Source organism: Lissotriton vulgaris, chromosome 3_1, assembly GCF_964263255.1.
Source record: "Lissotriton vulgaris chromosome 3_1, aLisVul1.2, whole genome shotgun sequence".
Taxonomy (NCBI): domain Eukaryota; kingdom Metazoa; phylum Chordata; class Amphibia; order Caudata; family Salamandridae; genus Lissotriton; species Lissotriton vulgaris.
The window spans coordinates 852903559-852923234 of NC_141689.1; the positions used below are offsets into that span (position 1 = coordinate 852903559).

A 19676-nucleotide genomic window follows, 5' to 3' on the forward strand; every position below is an offset into this window, starting at 1 on the left:
TTGTCTCGGCCAGAACGGGGCGATCAGGGTACAGGGCTCCGCCTTCATCTTCCTGAGGAGCCTCGAGATCATCGGAAATGGAGGAAAAGCGTATGCAAACACGCTGAACCAACCGATGGAAAAAGCATTTCCCAGTGACCCTTGTTGGGGATGCCAGCTTGCGTAGTTGGGCATTTGGCGTTCCCCCTGGTGGCAAACAGGTCGATTCCTGGGATTCCCCATTGAGAGAAGATGTGAGTCAGTGCGCTTTCGCTCAGTTCCCACTCGTGGGAGAGGGATCTTTGCCTGCTCAGGGCGTCCGCGATGGTATTGTCCTTGCCTGGTACATAGTCCGCTTTGAGCGTGATTCCATGTAGTACCAGCCAGTTCCAGATCTTCTGCGATTCGCGTGATAGAGAGAGCGAACGCGTTCCTCCCTGTTTGTTGAGATAGTGCATCGTCGTGGTGTTGTCCGTTTTGACGAGCACCGGGGAGTTCTGGATGCGTGGTAGAAAGGCCTGTAGTGCCAGATACACAGCTCTCAGCTCCAAAAGGTTTATATGGAGCTATTTTTCCTGAGTGTCCCACTTGCCGCTGATCCAAAGGTCCTGGAGGACAGCGCCCCATCCTTCCAGGGAGGCGTCCGTGGTGATCACCAGAGGTGTTGCCGGAAGGAGAAATGGCAGCCCTACGGTTAGATTTTTTCGGCGCCTCCACCAGTCCAGACTCCTGGATATTTTCGGTGTTATCCGTACAATGTCTTCGAAAGAGCCAGTACTTTGAGTCCATTGGCTCGCAAGCGCCTCCTGCAACGGGCGCATCCTGAGTCTGCAGTGAGGGATGAGGAGTATACAGGAAGACATCATGCCCAGGAGTGATGTGTAGGTCCGGACTTTTAGGTTTTTCTTTGCCGCCACAGCCGTGGCCAGAGATAATATCTTGTCTGTCCTTTCCTTCGAGGGGAAGGCTCTTGCGCACTCTGTGTCCAAGGTTGCCCCGAGGAAGGTAATTTTTGTCATAGGGATAATGCAGGATTTCTTGAGATTGAGAGTTAATCCTAGCCTCTGAAAGAGACTGGTGCAGGTGCTGGAGGATTTGGCTGCGCCTTCCGCTGAGGGTGCTTTCACCAGCCAGTCGTCTAGGTAGGGGAAGACTTGGTGACCCATTTGATGCAGGAAAGCCGCCACCGGTGCAAGGCACTTCGTGAAAATCCGCGGCGCGGATTTGAGGCCGAACGGCAGGACCTTGAATTGATAATGTTGCCCTGCAACCTCGAACCTCAGGAATTTTCTGTGACACTTGAGGATGGGGATGTGGTAGTAGGCATCCTGGAGATCCAAGGATGTCATGAAATCTCCTTTTTCTAGAATGCCTAGTATCTCTTGAATCGTCACCATCCTGAACGATTGGCTCCGGAGGAAAGCGTTGAGCGCTCGGAGGTCCAGAATGGGCCTCCATTTGTTCTCCTTCTGGCGCACAGGAAAGAAGTGGGAATAAAAGCCTTTCCCCTTTAGGGGTGTTGGAACCCGCTCGATTGCTCCCTTCTTCAGCATTACAGAAATTTCCTGGAGAAGCAGGCGTAGGTGTTTGTGCGTCCGCCTGCGGGGAGGTGTTTTGGGAGGGATGGTGGTGAATTCCAGGGAATGGCAGAATCTTATAATTTGGAGAACCCACCGGTCCGTGGTGATGTGTTGCCAATTGGTGAGGAAATGGGTCAATTTTCCTCCAATTTGTAATGAGGGATAGGGTGGCTGGACTGGCTGGAGTAATCGGTCTCTTTTGATTCTTGCCTCTGAAGTTTGATCTTCCGTAAGAAGATTGACGACCTTGTTGTTGTTTGTGCTGGTATTGATTTTTGTTATTGTAGGAATACGAGGACCTATTCTGATAGGAACCTCGATAAGAGGACTGACCTCTGGATCTGTTGCCTCGGAAGGACTGGTTCCGCGTCTGCAAAGTACCCAGGGCTCTGGCAGTATCAGTGTCCTTCTTTATGGTTTGTAGTGCCTCATCGATCTTGTCCCCAAAGAGGTGCTGGCCGTCGAAGGGCATGTCTAGCACTTTTGATTGCACCTCCTGTCAGAACGACGTCGCTTTAAGCCATCCTTGACGGCGCAGGACTGCTGCTCCAGCAAGTTGACGAAAGCCGGTCATGGCAGCATCAATATAGCACAGTCAATTATTTCGGCTGCTGAAGTTTGACCCTCTACAAGCAGAGCCTTGACTTCACCTTGGACTGTGTCAGGCAGTTCAGCCAAATATGGGGCTATGTCTTCCCAGAGTTGGCGATTGTAACGTCCCAACAGAGCAATGGAGTTGGCCACCTTGATGGTCATGGCCGATGTTGTCGTGAATCGTTTTCCGATCGTGTCCAACTTCCCGCCTTCTTTGTCCGGAGGAGCTGACAGAGGGGAGGAAGGGCTGCGGGAGTTCTTCTGGGCCGCCTGTGTGACCACCGAATCTGGTTTGGGGTGTCCATTGAGGCAAGCTGCCGCTGTAAGTGGGGCTTTGTATTTTTTGTCCAGGCGTGGAACAACCGCAGGTACAGAAGCGGGTGTCAGCATTAGTTTCTTGCCTTGCTCCCATAGGAATTCTATTATCGGAATAGATTTCGTTGACTTCTGCGTCTGCTCCTTGAAATCGTGTAGGAAGCATTCAGTTTCCGTCAATTCCATAACCATATGGAACCGTTTTGCCGCCCTTTCCACAATTTTATGGAAGCCGCCAATATCTACAGGTGGCGAATCTGCATGGCGTGGTTGAGGTGAAGCTGGAGAAGATGCGACATACTCATCCTCCTCATCATGGGCAGAGTGTATTTCCTGGACCTCTCCTTCTTCCAATTCATCCTCGTCTTCATCTTCGTCTGACGATACTACCACCTGAGGATGGATTCTCTCACGGTGGGTTTGAGGAGGAGGCCGAGACTGTTTCGGGAGTGACGCTGACGCCGGGTTATTTACTGCAGGAGTCTGATTGTCGCTTTCCGTTGCTGGTGTTTCCGGGAAGCGTTGCTTGTAATCTTGAATAAGGTATTTCAAGTAATTGACAATAGAGACCGGAATACACACCATTGGGGTGACTTCCGTGCGTACACTAGTGTGGACGGAGTGTTCTTGGTAAGTGAACTCCTCCTGTTCTTCGTCAGTGCTTTGGCATTTGACATGAAGGTCCGAGATGGAAGTAGCAGGATCCGGGGGGTCATCCTCTTCAGATTCTTCACTTTGGAAGAGTTCTGGAGGTGGCTGCATTTCCACTTAGCTCGGAGACGTGGTTTCCGGCGTAATATGTAGCTTGGTAATCTTGTTAGGCGCAGAACTTGATGTGGAAGTTCCTGTGGTCGTTGCTGGCGTCGTCGACGGCGGTAGCGTGAGAGACGACACTTCTACGAGCTTGGATTTTTTCCATGGCTCAGAAAGTGCCATCGTCGACGACGAGTCCTCCGTCGACGGTGTCTTCGTCGACGGTGTCTTCGTCGACGGCAAGGCCTTCGTCGACGGTATCTCCGTAGACGGCATCTTGGTCCTCGACGACGACCTCGACGTCGATGTCGTCGTCGTCGGTGCACTCGTCGACGGCGAGCCCGTCGTCGACGTCTTCGTCGTCGATGTCTTCGTCGTCGACGTCTTCGCCGTCGATGCCCTCGTCGACGCCTACGTCGTCAGGATCGTCGACGATGGGCTCTTCATCGACGACGTCATCGACAATGGGCTCTACAACGACGACGTCGTCGTCGACGGTGTAGTCTTCGTCGTCGACAAGGTCTTCGTCGTCGACGACTATTTCAGCAGTATAACAGATGAAATAGGTCTACCTGCTGACGACGATGATGGAGTTGTCGTCGTCGACGGTGAAGGAGCCGACGCTGTCGTCGTCGACACAGTGGTTGTCACTGAGGTAGTCCTCTGGGCATGTCTGGTAGATGACTGAGCAGGCTTCTTAAAGGTCTGGGCATCTTTGACAGACACTGAAGATGTCGTAGATCTTGCCTCTGAAGACTTCTTTTGTGCCTTCTTAGGAGGAGTGTCTGAGGGGCCAGGGGAAGTTGCCCTTGGCCTCTTCTGAGAGACTTCTGAGGTCTTAGAAACACTGCCCTCTGAAGATTCCAGAGTGTCTCTGTCCTTAAGCCTGTCAAGCCAGATGAGAAGGCGACCTTCCCTGTCCCTTACGATCTTTTTAGGGAAAGACCAACATATTCTGCAGTCTGCAGGGACGTGGTCTGGATAAAGGCAATATAAGCACAGGGCATGCTTATCTTCCACATGGAGCCTTTTCTTCCCAAATGAAGAGCAGGCCCTGAAAAGGGCTTTCTTCTGGGATTCGGACATTGTAGAAGTCAGTGTAAAGAAAACACTTACTGCAAACAAAGTGGACTGAAGTAATCCCTGACGAGATTGTAGAGTGAAGAAATCACTTCCAAAGGAAAGTAGATGATTTTGAAGGAATCCTGAGGAGAGCTCAGGCTGGAGACTCCCTAGCACAACGTGCGGTAGAAAATATGAGGGACTGAGGCTCCTCCCAGGAAGGTTCTAGAGGGAGGTCGGAGCTGATTGGCTGACTATGAGAGTTTGGTCCTTTTTGCATAAGGACAAGGAAAGGCTGCTAAGGGGAGACCCTTAGGCCTATTTTCTCTATGTATGTCTATGAGACATTACATTTTTATGTACCGGAGGCTCCCGTCTCGGCGACGGGGAATGATTCAGGCATGTGAATCTATGAAAGACACCCCTAATACTGGATAATTATGACAATCTGCCACATGGGGGTACTGCTTGTCTAATTTAGAGAGAAGCACAACTACAGTTGCTTATTAATTTAAAATACATTAAAATGACTCGATACCTACCAACTAAGTCACTCTTATAGCTTTGGGGACAATCAATAGTCTGAATTGTTACACTTGTAGGAGTGTAATATAGCTGTGTTTGTCATGTCATTGGCAACGCTGACAGGGCCAAAGGGTGGTGCAAGCTTTAGTGGCTTTCTGACAAGGACCCTGGTACTTACTTTCTTACAAATTAAGCACTGGATGATACCATACGACAATATAAGGAAGAACCTATAACAACACAGGCACAGAATGACTTCCAAGGTGTCAATCGTAAGGTGTTGTAAGGTGAGATGTGATTTTACCAGTTACATCATCTACATTATTTGTGATGGCATAGGCAGTACATTGTAGGAGCAGCAATTGATTGTGAGGCTGTCCTTAAATGAACAATTTCAGTGGTTATTTGGATTTTTCAGAAACAGTGTCACACATTTCTCATAAAAGACACCCATGCAAATCAATGTTCATCAATTGACTAATTTGTATATTTGGTTGTGAAGATTGTCAAGAATGAATTAAATAGTGGATGGATGATGAGTATAAGATTGGGTGCATATATGATATGTGAATGAATTCTTCATTGAGTGAAATGTTAAGTGATTAAAAGCATGGGTTGATAAGTAGGCAAGTGAATGTAAGGATGGACACGCTGGATGGATGAATGTCTGGGCAAGTGCATTTATGGTTGAAAGCAATGAATTAAAAAGTGCATAGATTGATGAACAAGAAAGATGATCAGGTAGTCAGAAAATGGCAGAGGTCAATATGCTTGGGGTGGGAAAGTTGTAAATGGATAACTGGTCTCCCTTGCCACATCTTCTTTTAATATTCACACACTCATCCAGTTATTACTGTGCCTAGTCACTCTAGTCTTTGGTATTGAATGACATCTATGCTGATCTTGTGAGCCATAGTATCATTGGATTTTAACAGTTGAGGAATAATCTTTCTTGCATGTGGTGGAAAGGTTTGCAGTGGTCTTAGAAAAGGTAAGGCAAGAAAAACTCATCATTCTCTTGTGTCTGATGGGCTTCTTTTAGTATGCAGACAAGGTCGGAGCTGCAGGCACCGATATATCGCATTAAAGCATGCTCAGAATGTTTGAAATTATCTAGGTAACACTGTTTTTGGGAACATATTTAAATACCGTTTGATTTCTTTACCATTTCTTCTGAGTGGACTTGCAAAACTTAAGATCATTGCTGACTGAGATACCCACTTAAATTTAACCTTATCCTGCTCTTGTTTTCAATGTGGCTTTCATCATATTTCTGAATTTTTGGGACGGGGTGTGTAAGAGTAAATTCACCAACAAGAGAGGATCAGTGAAAGGCCTGAAGATTAGAGTGAATGATAGGGTCCTGATCAATGATTCTGTACATGGATATGATTTTTCTTAGCGTTGTAGGAACAGAGTTCTAAAGTGTGAAGAAGTTCTAAAGATGGTGTGGATGATGATCATTGCAAGAAAGGGTCGGACCTTGTTTGCAGTTGCGCATGGCTCTGCAGTGTCATTTGCTGTTTAGAAATAGCTGCCGGACAGAAACAAAGAATAATCTCTCACAATTGAATCCATTAACATTTTTGGACTCCTTTGACTCATAGCAATGGCAAGCTAGTTCCCTACAGCTTAGGAGGTATGAAAACCTATACTTTGTAATATTTTGACCCTTAGATTTCACCACTACTCAGATTTGCCACATAACTATTCACATTTGGTGCATGCTCTGTGTTGTCTTTACAGCTTATGAATGAGATGATTCTCCACGAGAAAATTCAAATATAAGTGCCAAATGAACCGCGCTAAAAGAGAGGCTGTGGAGGCATGTTTAACACGATGGTAGTTTGCTTCACCATTTTTTTCTATCAGGACTGTGTTAGATTTCTCAGAACAGAAACAAAACTTGCAAAACTAAGGGAGATACAAATACAACCATGTTTGTCTATAAAAGGGCATACAATTTTGAGTTCACTCATAGAACGGTTTCAAACCTCAAAGGTTAAGGCACTTCAAGTAAAACTGTCAATATGATCATATTATCAATGGAGTTAGTTTTGATTATTTATAAATTTGTTTATGCTCCACCATAGACTGGAGACTAAGGAGTATGATGTCAGATTTCGCACAGGGATGGAAGGTCTTGTAAAGCATGTAAAAAAAAAATGAAGAAAAACCGTGCAATACATTTTTTTTAAAAAAACTTCACCCTTAAGGAAGTGAAATTGAGATGCTCAATATTTGGCTTGTTATCTGGCAAGCTCAGAGTTAGTCATTGTCACACATTACTCAACATTTTGTCTCAGCAAACACAACAAATTCTGCTACTTAAGAAAGGAAACATTCTTAAAAACAAAATGGACCAGTGAAATGCTTGTTAGGCCACTTGATGAGTCGCTATGAGTTATAAATCTCAAACCAAGATCTTCTGGATGATCCTGCTGCTATTGCAAATACATAGGACCCAAATTAGTGTTGATTTAGAGTTTGGTAGACAGATTACTCTGTCACAAATGTGACGGATAACTGTGGTGTGGCTCACTGGTTAGAGGCGGCAGACCCGGAAGCAGAGAATGGCCCAGGACCAGGGTTCAATTCCCGACGCGGCAGGGCCGTGGACCAGGGTCAGCGGACTTGATAATTCTCGCCTCGGTGCCTACTCTAACCAGGGATCACACTCGGCAACTCTGGGCATTAGCTTGCCTCATCTCTACAACGGCCCCCCACATTCGCCGGGGATGCCTGGTTTCACCTTGGAGATACCCAGTAGGGACCATCTCACAGGGATAGCCAGGACGGGTTCCCCAGCGGTCTACAGCGCCACAACGCCTCAGGGCAGCAGTGCGCTTTACAAGACCACATACATTACATTATTGCAAGTGACATAGGATATAAGATTTCCATTTTTATTGATTTTTTCAGATAAATACAGACAGAAAACAATCTGTTTCCGGTGTGTATTTATTTTTTAAAGTGGTAAAATATAGAAAATGTTGCTTCTTTTGAATGACTCTCCATGGTGTCCTTCATAAGTTCCACAGCAAACGATGAGCAGATAGACAGCATGGGGAGTTAAAAAATAGGATGATATTTCCTTAAATACAGGCCTATGTTGACATTTTTATGAATATAATGTTAATATGTATAATATAGAATACGTTCCCACTTGACTTGTATTTCTTCTCAGATGCCTTACTAGTGCTGTTGGTTTGGCTCCCCTTATAAATTTGTGCTACATATGCAAAATCATTTTACAGACCATGGTTATTCATTTTTATTATATTTTGTTATAATCATTGATCTCAGTATATACATCTCATTAAACAGTTCTACAAGTACATTTTAACTATTCCTTATACTGTGACACAAACCTGTCTTTCACTTTATTTTCGTGGAAATTTTTTTCCTGCCCACACTGTCTCTAAGGATACAAATAAAAACAGTTTTACCGTTGTTGGTTGCTCAATGTATGTGTAGAATTGGGGGTCAGAGTATGAATGTACTGTATGATAGGTAATGATTCTGATATTTGTAGGAGTGAGTGGATTGTTGTTAAAGGTCTTTTTTCAGATTTATTTCCAGATTTTATGATAAAACTAAATATTTTCTTTAATATGAAAGCAGGTTTGAGTCACCATACATGGAAGGAATAGGTCAAATGTACTCGTAGAACTGTTTTATAAGATGTGTATAGGGAGATCAATGAATATGACAAAATATAAGAAACAATAATAAACAAGGCTTGTAAAAAGATTTTGCATATAGCACTATTCTATTTAAGGATCAGAATCAACAGCACTAGTAAGGCATCTGAGAAGAAATACAGGCCAAGTGGGAACATGCTCTATAATATAGATTTTCTTCTCCCTTATCTCGGACCTCTAGCATTTGTAGAGGGGGTTAGCTTTGTTTTTGGTGTATAATGTTAATATTTACCTGTGGTGGTAGGGTTTAGTTTTATTTGGCTGCTTTGTTTGCTAAAGCGAGACTGGTATTGCAGTATGAGTGCTTGTCTATCAATTCAATAAATGTGAAAATATACCATTTTATGACCCCCAACTATTCTCAAAACACAAAATAAATATTGATAAATACCAATGGAATGGTAAAAAAATAAATACATAAAGCTGGGAGCCCTAGATGTAATGAACTCATAATACAGCGGATGGGACATCTGTCACATTTGTGATGGAGTAAACTGATCTCCAAACTCAAAATCAGACCCATATTTGGGAGACAAAGAAAAGCAATGATGTATTTGGTAGCAGCTGGAAGAGGTTTAATGAGCTTGGATTTTTACTGCCTCACTTAAAAAATATATTTTATCTATGCAACAGCTAATACCTGAAGGGTGGAAAATACCCAACATTAAGATGAGTCTGAGGTCTCAGAATAGAAATGTAAACTCGGGTGACATTTGAGTAATTGTAAATAAGCTAACATAAGTTAAAGGATAAGGCAAAAATGTATTTAGTTGGAGTGCTGTGAACCTGTACATACAGGCAGATTTTTTATAATCATAATATGTTTTTTTCTACCCACCCTTTATATGGCCGAGGCAATAGCCGTGCTTTTACGATAAACAGATCAGCCTGTCTTAAAACAGAGAGGACCTTGCCTATCACATTGTTCGTTAGATCAAGAGAGGAGATATAAAATCAGTTCAATTAATATTTTAATCATCATTAGGTAATAAATGAAGTTCATCTAAATGTTCCAAGGAATATTAAATAATAACCATGGCTGGTCAAGGATTTTAGACCAGAAAAGAATTATTGAGCCTCCAAGTGTCAAATTGTTCATTTTATTGAAAATGTTACGTTTTTATGAGTCAACTGAATTGGCCGGTGTGTGCCTGCATGTCACTATATTTTTCATTTTCAATAGCTCACTGGATGGATTTGAGTTAATCTAGTCATCAATAGTTAAAACACATATCAAGAAAGGAACTTCATCCAATCTGTGCTCTTGGAAGCAATCCATACAAATATATAAAATATACACAAATGTTCATTCTCAATCCTATAAAGGGCAAATATTAGGCTTTGAAATGTCTGTTTCAGTAAGATAAATGACGCCACCAGTCTAGTCTAGGAAGCAGATATTAAATTCTACATGCTATCTATCTTTGGTTAACTTCCAATTCAGCCCAAGTTCCAATTCTAGTTCACACATAATATTTGCTGGTAAAAGTAGTCTTACCTCCTCTGCCTTTTGACTAAGAGTATGTTTTACATTACTTAGTTCAGACATCTCCTTTTGTAATGCTTGTTCTTTTTCTCCTAATAGTTTCTCTTGTTGCATTGTTACTGCATTTTTCAGCTTTATCTTTTCCATTAACTTCTTCATATCACCCTGGAGCTTTTTTATTATCTCGTTAGCCTGTATAAGGAGTGACAGTGTTACTTTATGCAAATGGAAATCCATAAAATCCAAACTATCAGTTAGCCAATCACCTTACTTTGAGAAGTTCTTCAGAAAGGGACTTCACAGTTGTTTCAAGCTTTCCAGCATGCAGCTGGTTTTGTTCCAGGGAGTCCTCCAACCGTTTCTGAAACATACACCATGTTATCAAATGAGAATTTAATTCAGTAACGTTTGTTTATTTTGATTCCAACACAGAGAAGCAAAAAACAGAAACATATGAGGAAAAATAGGCAATCAACTTTGATGCAATTTACTATAATGGGATATTCACAAAGGTTATGTATGATAGCTTGGTAACAAAACTCCACTGATGAGGTCTAAATATTGTTAATAAATGCATGGAAAATACTTAGCACTGAACCTAATTTAAGACGATAAGCTAGACGTTTATGCAAAATAAGACTTTTATAGAAAAAAATCTATTTGTAAAGACGAAGAAAGCAAGAAGTTGTTTCAGAATAACATAGGACTTTTATAATTTTAACAAAGGAATATCACTAACTTTCATAGAACAATTAGATTAGGAATTCTGAAGCCTTGAAAACGTTTCTGGTGTTACTGCAAAACCTGTGTCAGTTATTTTGCACGGATAATCTTGGAGTTCGTTTGAATAAGGAAATACATCAATAATTAAGAGCATATCATTTTGACTGTTTTATGTGATGCGTTTGGTGCCTCCCGAAAGTTTTCTTAAATTCATATAATCCTTGGTTTTGCTTTGACAGAAATACCTACTACTGGATTTAACTATGGCCTAAATACCTCAATAATCAACCAGAATGATCCAAAAGGAAAGGTCACTGCAATGAGCTAAACTCTGGGTACTGATACACTGATTCTAAAGAGTTGATCACGGTTAAGAGACCGGACTAGAAAATAGCGTTGTCATGTTGTACAAGGGATTTAGTCAGGCCCTAATCAACCATAGAGCCACTGAGAACTGACAGAATGAGTTCATGGCACTTTTTCCCACACTTATACAGAATGGGTCTAAAATAAAATAGGTATTTTTAAAAGAAAGTGTGTGCCATCACTGCTTTGTATCCTTGTTTTAGGCAGCACCTCAGAGCAACTGTAAAAAATAAATATAGATGGGTATCAGATTTTTTGCCATGGCAAGTAAAACAGGCTCATCTACTAAAACTATTTGTTGCATAATGATGGAGCAAGGTTTCACTCGTAAAGAGACTTGCTCGGATTCTAACCTCTCGAAATAAAACGTAATGCACTAATAAACATGTATTGTCTTACTAATAATGCACCACACAACATTACTAGTATCTAGGGGAAGCTTTCCAATTGTCTTTACTAACCGTAACTTGAGTGTCCTAAAATGGCCATCACAATGTGGGAACTTTTCTGCACATGAGTCTGTCACACTCACGTGATGTGATGTATTCTCTGCTTTGGTGGGAAATCTTTGCTTCTGAGCACTAGATCTAAAGATGGCTGCTATATGTTTTCACATGCTAAGGCTTGCATTGCTGCTTTTACTAAAATGTTTGTTCTGCTAAATTCCTAATGCTGTAGTTAAAATAAAGTAATGGGAATAGAGTAGAGATAAGTGGTATGTAGTGCATTCAGTTATTCTTTGTTCTAAAACTGTTCTTTTCGACTTTGCTATTAGCTTGTGTTTGGACCAATCAAGTAAAATGTTGCTCCATCTTGGGTCCCGCGACTGCGCATGTGCTGAAATCCCCGAGTCCAAAAGCTATGGCATTAAATCAGTGTTAGCAACAGACTTGCCTGAGAAACTCGTGAGAATCTCACCCTTCGACCTCTCAAGGGCAGCTCTTTTAATAATTTTTTATTGGCATCACAAAGAAAACACAATATCAGGGAAACAAAATACAATACAATTTATTTGGAAAAAAAAGGGAAAAGGGGAAAAAAAGCTGAAGAGTTAGCAAAGTAAAAATGGTAGATAAAGAATAAGAAAAGAAAATTTAGATTATTGATCCCCAAATTTTTTCCATTTTCCGCATTGATTGAATTCCCATTGTTTGTGCCAGGGCGTGTTCCATATCATAAGTATCCTTGACCACCCTCCACCACTTCAAAGTTGTCGGTGAGTTTTGTGGTATCCAAACCCGAGCTATTGTTAATCTGGCACAGGAAATTAAAATATTCATTAAATCGACTTGGCACCCGGTCCCACTGAATCCGCCCACCAGCACATCTAAAGCAGTGATTGGAATTGGGCGTGCAAGTTTCTCAGAAAGAACTTTCATAACTCCCTCCCAAAATTCAGTTAATTCTGGACATGTAAAAAACATATGGCTAAGGTCAGCTGCCCTTTGGTCGCATTCTGGGCACTTTGTGCGATCATAATTACTATTATTCGATGTCCATTTCGATATTCTCTCTGGAGTGTAATAAAGCTGACATATAGTTTTATATTGTTGGAGCCGAAGACTAGAAGAGGGCGCAGAGCGGCTTATACTGTTGAGTGGTAAATATCATATTTGATGATTTGATGATACGTCAGTATCCAATTTCCTACCCCACTTCTCTGCTAGCTTCAAGCAATCATCGTTCCTGAAAGCACTGAGAATTTTATACCCTATGCTGATCAGTGACCTCTTTTTTCTGTATATATACAATTCCATATATCAGAGTCAGAGATAATCATAAGACTTAACTTGCGTACAAAATAATCCCGAATCTGATAGTACTTAAACCGAGCCCCTTCAGTGAGACAGTAACAATCCTTCAGTTTTTCGAATGTTAGAAAACCATTATGATCATACAGATCACCTAGCTTTTCTATGCCCGAGCGGAATAGGTATTTACCAGCTTGATCGTGAAAGATTTCAGGAAAACCAGGGTTCCCCCATAAGGGAGTTCTATAATGATACAGTGAAGTTTGGCATTTAGTGAGAAGAGTGCGCCAAATACTAATAGTATCCCGCGCCGTCTTGAATTTTACCCATTTGAAGTAGTTTGGGTCATTAAGTCTATAAAGAAACATATTGGAATCCTCCCCCAGCATAAATTTATGTAAAAAAACCATCAGTGGAATTCAACAAACTGTGGAAACGAGTCACAAGTCGACCAAAAATAAAGCTTAAAATCTGGGAAGTCGAGACCACCCTGGTTAAATGGAAGTTTTAATAGAGCGATAGCTCGGCAAGCATTTTTGTATCCCCAAATAAAGGAAGTAAGGATACCATCTAAACGTTTAAAATAAAGATTATCCACCCGTAAAGGCATGGAACGGAACAAATAAAGATATTTGGGCAGGATCTTCATTTAAACAATGTTTATTCGACCTATAATACTTAAAGGCATCTTATGCCATTTTTTAAGTAAAGTGGCAGTTTCTTTAAGTAGCACCTCATAATTTAAAGCAGATATTTCATTTATTTTAGCAGAAATTATAACTCCTAAATAGGTAGCAGCCTCACATACTCCCTGGATAGTAATCGAAGATTTATAATTCATAATGATTTGGGTCTTATTAGTATTAAGCCTATAACCGGAGACCGCTCCAAATCTTTTTGCTTCCAATATAATACCCTTCATAGCTTCAGAAACCTCTATAGAGTATATTGCGATATCATCCGCGTAAGCAGTTATTTTAAGTGAACCTGTACCAAAAGTGAAAGGGGCAATCTGAGGTTGGTTCTGCAAGGCTGATATAAAAGGTTCCATTATTAATGCAAATAGCAGGGGTGAAAGAGGACACCCTTGTTGAGTACCTCGTCGTTTTGGAAAAATAGGAGAACACTCCCCTAAATAGCTAATTTTGGCAGACGGATTGTCATAGAAGGCCTGAATCCAGTTTAAAAAATGGCCTTTAATACCGAATGCCAATAAAGTAGCCCAGAGGAAGTCCCACCCCACTCGGTCAAATGCCTTCTCTGCATCTAATAATATCATACCGAGTGGGGTTGACTCCACCTGAGCCACATCGAACGCCATCACAGCCATATTAATGTGGACACTAGTATCCCTTTTTAAAATGAACCCATGTTGTTGGGGTGAAACCAATCCCGGCAATAATGGTGCCAGCCGTGTTGCTAGGATCTTAGCAAATATTTTAGCATCATTATTTATAAGTGAAATTGATCTGTAAGACCCACAATCATCAGCTGGTTTATTTTTTTTCAAGAAAAAAATGATAGTGTAGAGTTCCAAGATTTAGGAGCTTTTTTCCCTGCCCCAATAAAGTGGATAACCTGAGAGAATAATGGAATCAGTTCTTCCATGCATGTTTCGTATATTTCCATAGGTATCGCATCTTCCCCTGTCGCTTTACCGGCTGGTAAGGAGTTAGTAGCTGATCTAATTTCTGCTCCTGTAATGTCATCCGTTAGTGCATCTGAATATTCTTCCCCCATACTTTTAATTCTGCTTAGAGAGATATATCTTTGTATCTCCTCTTTAACTATCTGCTTCTGGGGAGTGTAAAGCAATTGATAGTACTTATCAAATTGTTGCAGAATCATTTTAGGGTGGTTGTATGTCTGGTAATTAGCCCCCTTTATTTCTTTTATAGTAATTTTGGCCCTATCCTCAGCTACCTTATATGCCAGTATCTTACCTATCTTTTTGCCACTTTCATATTGTGACAATTGATATATTTTTTAATTTAGCAATAATTTTTTCCCTAAAAGTATTTTTAAGGGCAGATTTTAATTCTATTAAATTGTGACCCAATTCTTCTACTCTTACCGACCCTAGGAGTAATGCATCGGCTAATTGATTCTCGATCGATGTTATATTAGCAATAGTTTTCTCATCTTGGCATTTACGTTTCTTGTTTTGTCTCCATATAAATTGTTGTGCGAAACCCCGTATGCTGGCTTTGCAGGCATCTCAGACTAATAATGGTGATGTCAAATCGGTATTTATGCTAACAAATTCTTTCAGATGATCTTTTAATTGTCTTAAAAAGTCTGAATTTAGAAATAGATATCTGGGGAATGAAAACGACCTAGGACCTTGTCTCCCTGCTGCTACATTAAAAGATAACAGAATAGGATTGTGATCAGAGGTAACTCTCGGGCAGATTACCATAGTGCTTGATTCAAGAAGCCTGTCCGATACCTAAGCCATATCTATACGCGAGCATAGTTTGTGTGCAGCAGAGTAATACGTATAACCAGCTGTGCTAGGATATAAATGCCACCATGCGTCCTTTATGGCATGAATACGAGCAAGATCAATAATAGCAGCCCGTGTCTTCCGCATTCTTTGAAACGCCCCCGCTTAGTAGTGTCTATACTATAGTTCATTATACAATTAAAATCCCCCATTACTATGTGCTCTCCCTCCCAGCCGAGCAACTCCATATTGACTTGATCAACAATTTTTGGTTAGTCTATGTTTGAGGCATAAATGCCACAAAATGTATATTCACAACCTTCAAGTATCAACTGGGCAATGGCCCATCTACCCGCTTTATCAACAAAGTTTTACCAATTTCTGCTCTGACTTGCCTTTGTTTTAAAATAGCTACCCCGTATTGAAATATTTAAATCAGTGCATACTAAAACATCCTACCCCAATTGTTTAAGTAAGTTTCGGTCTTTATATGCAATGTGTGTCTCAGAAATTACGACTATATGTGGATTATACATTTTTAGGTCTTCAAACACTAATCTTCTCTTATTCCTACTATTCAAACCCGCCACATTCCATGCCAGGCATCTTAGTTGATACATCTTATACGAATTATATTCTCAGCTTTGAAAAATTCAAACAAATAATCCTCGCTATACATTATCTCTAGACTGGTTAACCTTGTGATGCATTTTTTACCCCAATTACTTCCCCCCCTCCCCAACACCCACCCTCTACCCTCGCTCGAACCCCCCCCCAAAAAAACCACCCTTAACCCTCAGAGGAGACCTCCCCATTGGACCTAGCTGCCGCTGATTGGGCAACTATACAGAGTCACAGCTCCGGGGATCCTGCCAGTGCTAGTGCTAGTGCTATCTTGAATTTACCACTGTTGCACAACCAATCCTACCAAAACCTGAAGAAAGCAAGAAAGAAGGAAAAAGGTATATGTATTGAAGAAAAGAGAAAGCCAACAAATAAATAAAATGGGAGCTCAAACCCCCATTCATTTTAGAATTGAAATCATTATCCATTATCAAACCATCTTTCTGACCAGTTTTCAAAGTCCTCAGAGCGAGTATTATTCTCCTTTAATCGCAATTAATAAAAAAAAAAAATGTAATTAACCAAGCATCTTTCTGGTCGGTTCTAAAAAAAAAAAAAAGGGAATAGAAAAATAAATCCGCGTAGCAAGTGAAAATATCGTTTATGTCGCCCTCTTGTCTGCAGCCTCCATTTGCCAGTCAAATACAGCTTGTTCTGCTTCTTTCTCATCCAGAAAAAAATGGGTACGGCCATTCTTAAAGATTTTTAGTCTTGCTGGTTCCTGTAAAAAGGCTTGTCCACCCAGGGCCTTTATCGGATCAATAAATTGGGGCAGTTTCCACCGCCTCTCCATTGTGGATTTGCTTAAATCCGAACGCACAAAAAAGTAACAGAGTCTGTTGAGACTGGAGTGTTAGGTCTTGCCTTTAATGAAATGGCTTGTCTCGGCAAAAAGTTTCCTATGTTGATCAAAAATGGGCGAGGATATTGGCCCCCCTTATTTTTTTGTGTCATTGGTATCCTATGTGCTCGTTGTATCTGTGAGTCCCAATCCCAATCAGAAAGGTCGGGAAATGCCTTCTGAAGTAGCTGTGCAATATATGCCCTTGGATCAACTTCCTCGGCCCCTTCCGCAATCCCAAATAATCGAAGATTCTGTCGGCGTTTCCGATTTTCCATGTCTTCGAGTTTGGCCTGCATAATCTTGATCTGGGCCTCGTGTCTATTAACAGTAGCTTCTGTATGGGTTGATCTATCTTCAGTATCAACAACTCTTTGCTGTAGCTCTTTGACCTCATGAGACATGCAGCCCAATTTACCAGCCATCTCCTGTAGCGAAGACTGTGTTTTACTATTGTCTTCTCGCATCTGATGATAATGTTCTTGGGCCTCTTGCCTTTGCTCATTAAGAAGTCGCAAAATCAAACTAAGTGAGGATGATGATGGAATTTCCTCTTGGTTACCCATCACCATAATTTTACTGGGCTGTACAAGAGCTGAGGGCGAATTAGGTGGATTACTGGTTCCACTATCAAGAGTCTAGGTATAAGCACCTGAGGCGTAATTAAAACTGATGTTACTGTTGAATACGGTGTTAAGACAGGAGCAAAGACAGGAACTAAGGTCGAAGTTGAGGCTGAAGCAATAGTCGTAGCAGGGGGTGAAGCTGGGGTGGCGGTAGAGGTCGTTGTAGGGACTGTAACCACCGGTTGACCCACCTCTAGTGGCTTTGTATAAGGCTTAAGCATAGTCTTGTCAGACTTATCCATTTTGTCAGAGATTAAAGCTACTTCGGTGGGGCTATTTCCAGAGAACCGTCAGGCCATACATTTTACACCCCCTTTCGTTTGCACCCATTTCCGCAGAGGGCTATTTTCTGCGATAACACTGTCCATTGAGGCGGAGACTTTCGGTTTACTGGTTATCTTTTTCACCTTATTCTTAGGTTTGCCTCTTCCTTTCTTTATACCAGCAATTTTATTTACGCTCGAAGGTGAACAGCTTGTAGAGTCCAGATAATCTACATATTCTTCATCCGTATCTATCCCCTCAATAGTATCCGTCTCCGCAACTTCTTCCATTATTTCGCCAGTTGTTTCATCGTCACCCAGAATCGACTTGGTATCGAAAACTTTTGGGGGCGATGCCGGTACCGGTGCCGCAGTACAATCTGGGGATAGCAGTAAATTCTCTGTTACCGAGATCAATGGGCTCTCCCCTAGGGGCTTGTCTTCTTGTACCTGTCTCTTCTGGGGCTCTGTATGAGGAATAGAATCCAAAGGCAACAGCAGCCGATTAGTTAAACCCTCTGCCAATACATGGAGCTCTGTCCCTGTTCCCCCTTTGGGGGCTGAAGCTATAGTAGCCGCATTTTTACCTCTTTTAGTAGTAGTAGCAGCTACAGTGTTGCAGGATAGATCAGGGGCTGTCCTTTGTACGACTATCTCCAATACGCACTCCTGAAGGGCGCCCACAGTTAAAGCATTTTGTGTGTTACAAACAAGGGATTCAGCTACTTTACTGAGCAGTGGTAAGCGTAGAAGCGGCTTACCAGTTGCGATCCTGTTTTTTCAACTCTCCCCATAGTTTTTTCGCCCCCGGGTTCCGCCGATTCGACCCCATCAGTAGCTTGCTCCTCGACTGTCCTGTTGGTGCCAGTGGTTCTCCCAGCTCAGGTGCTCCTTGGGGCGTTTTTCGGCACCATAGGGCGTGCTGCTGCTTCAGGAAAGGAGCGTGAAGCCCCGTGGGTGGTCCTCAGGCTCGACCAGCCGAACGCAAACCAGCTACTCGGATCTGACGAGGTTAGCCGCACCGAAGGAAGCAGCCGTCTGAGTCGGCTACCGAACAGCCGCCACATTCGATATGCGCCCGGTTTTACACCTCGAGCAGTCTACCCAGAGTATTCCAGGTAAACCAGCAATGTTTTCCGTGATCAGCGCGATGGGCAACTTTAATAGCGTATCTACAGCATTTAGCACTAAACAGCGGCTGGATCCGTCATTTAGCTGTGCTCCGGGCGGCAGTCTCGATCCACTATCTTGCTCTACGATTTGGATTGTTTTCATTAAATGAACTGAGCCAAGACATCAGCAAACTAAATATTTTTACCAAAGCAACTTGACTGGATCTTTGGGAATTCATGTTAATTCTTCACTTAGGGGATCGCACCATCAATGTGCCTTATGATCAGACTGAGAGACATAACAAGGCTGGAGAAGGGAACTTGAGTTTTGAAGACATATCGATGACTAAAAAGCGTTCTCTGTAGGTAGGGAGAACTATCTTGGAACTCCAGTATGGACATAGACATCAGCAACATTAAAATCTGCCGTACCCCCTTGTATGTTCACCTGGAGGGGTGGCACCTCGGTTCCATCTCTGTTTTGCTTGGAACTCCAGACCTGCTATACCTGGGCTATGAATTGTAGAACGTAGGGAAGACTGCATTAAGGCAACCTCGTGACAACAATAGGTACTCTCTTTGTCAAGTCACAAGGTTACTCTTCCGGACATGTCAAAGTGCCTGGTGAACATTGGTTACTAAATCTTACATACATAACTTGTTTGTAAACTTCAGACACACACACACTGACAAAAATCACACTAATACCTTAATTTCTCACTTCAGTTGAGGAGCATATATTCATGCAAAACTGCTTCCCATGTACAAGCCATATCCCTCTTACTACCAAGCAACTCCGCCACCACTAAGCACAGTCTTGATTCAATATAGAGGCCTGTTACCTGCTAACCCGATATTCTTACTACTTATTTACACCCACAAATTCATCGAGGCAATACCTATGCCAGGCAATACCTCTTCTTTGA

At 42.1% G+C, this 19676-nt stretch overlaps 1 protein-coding gene across 1 annotated transcript in view; it reads right to left on the minus strand.

The window, feature by feature from the left end:
• Window positions 1-19676, minus strand: part of LOC147727114 (spindle assembly abnormal protein 6 homolog) — a 574453-nt gene that overhangs the window by 260898 nt on the left and 293879 nt on the right. The window contains exons 10-11 of the mRNA XM_086961156.1: window positions 10270-10359; window positions 10011-10190 (exon numbers count right to left, since the gene is read on the minus strand). Coding sequence (XP_086817282.1) covers window positions 10011-10190; window positions 10270-10359 — 270 coding nt within the window. The remainder of the gene's footprint in view (window positions 1-10010; window positions 10191-10269; window positions 10360-19676) is intronic.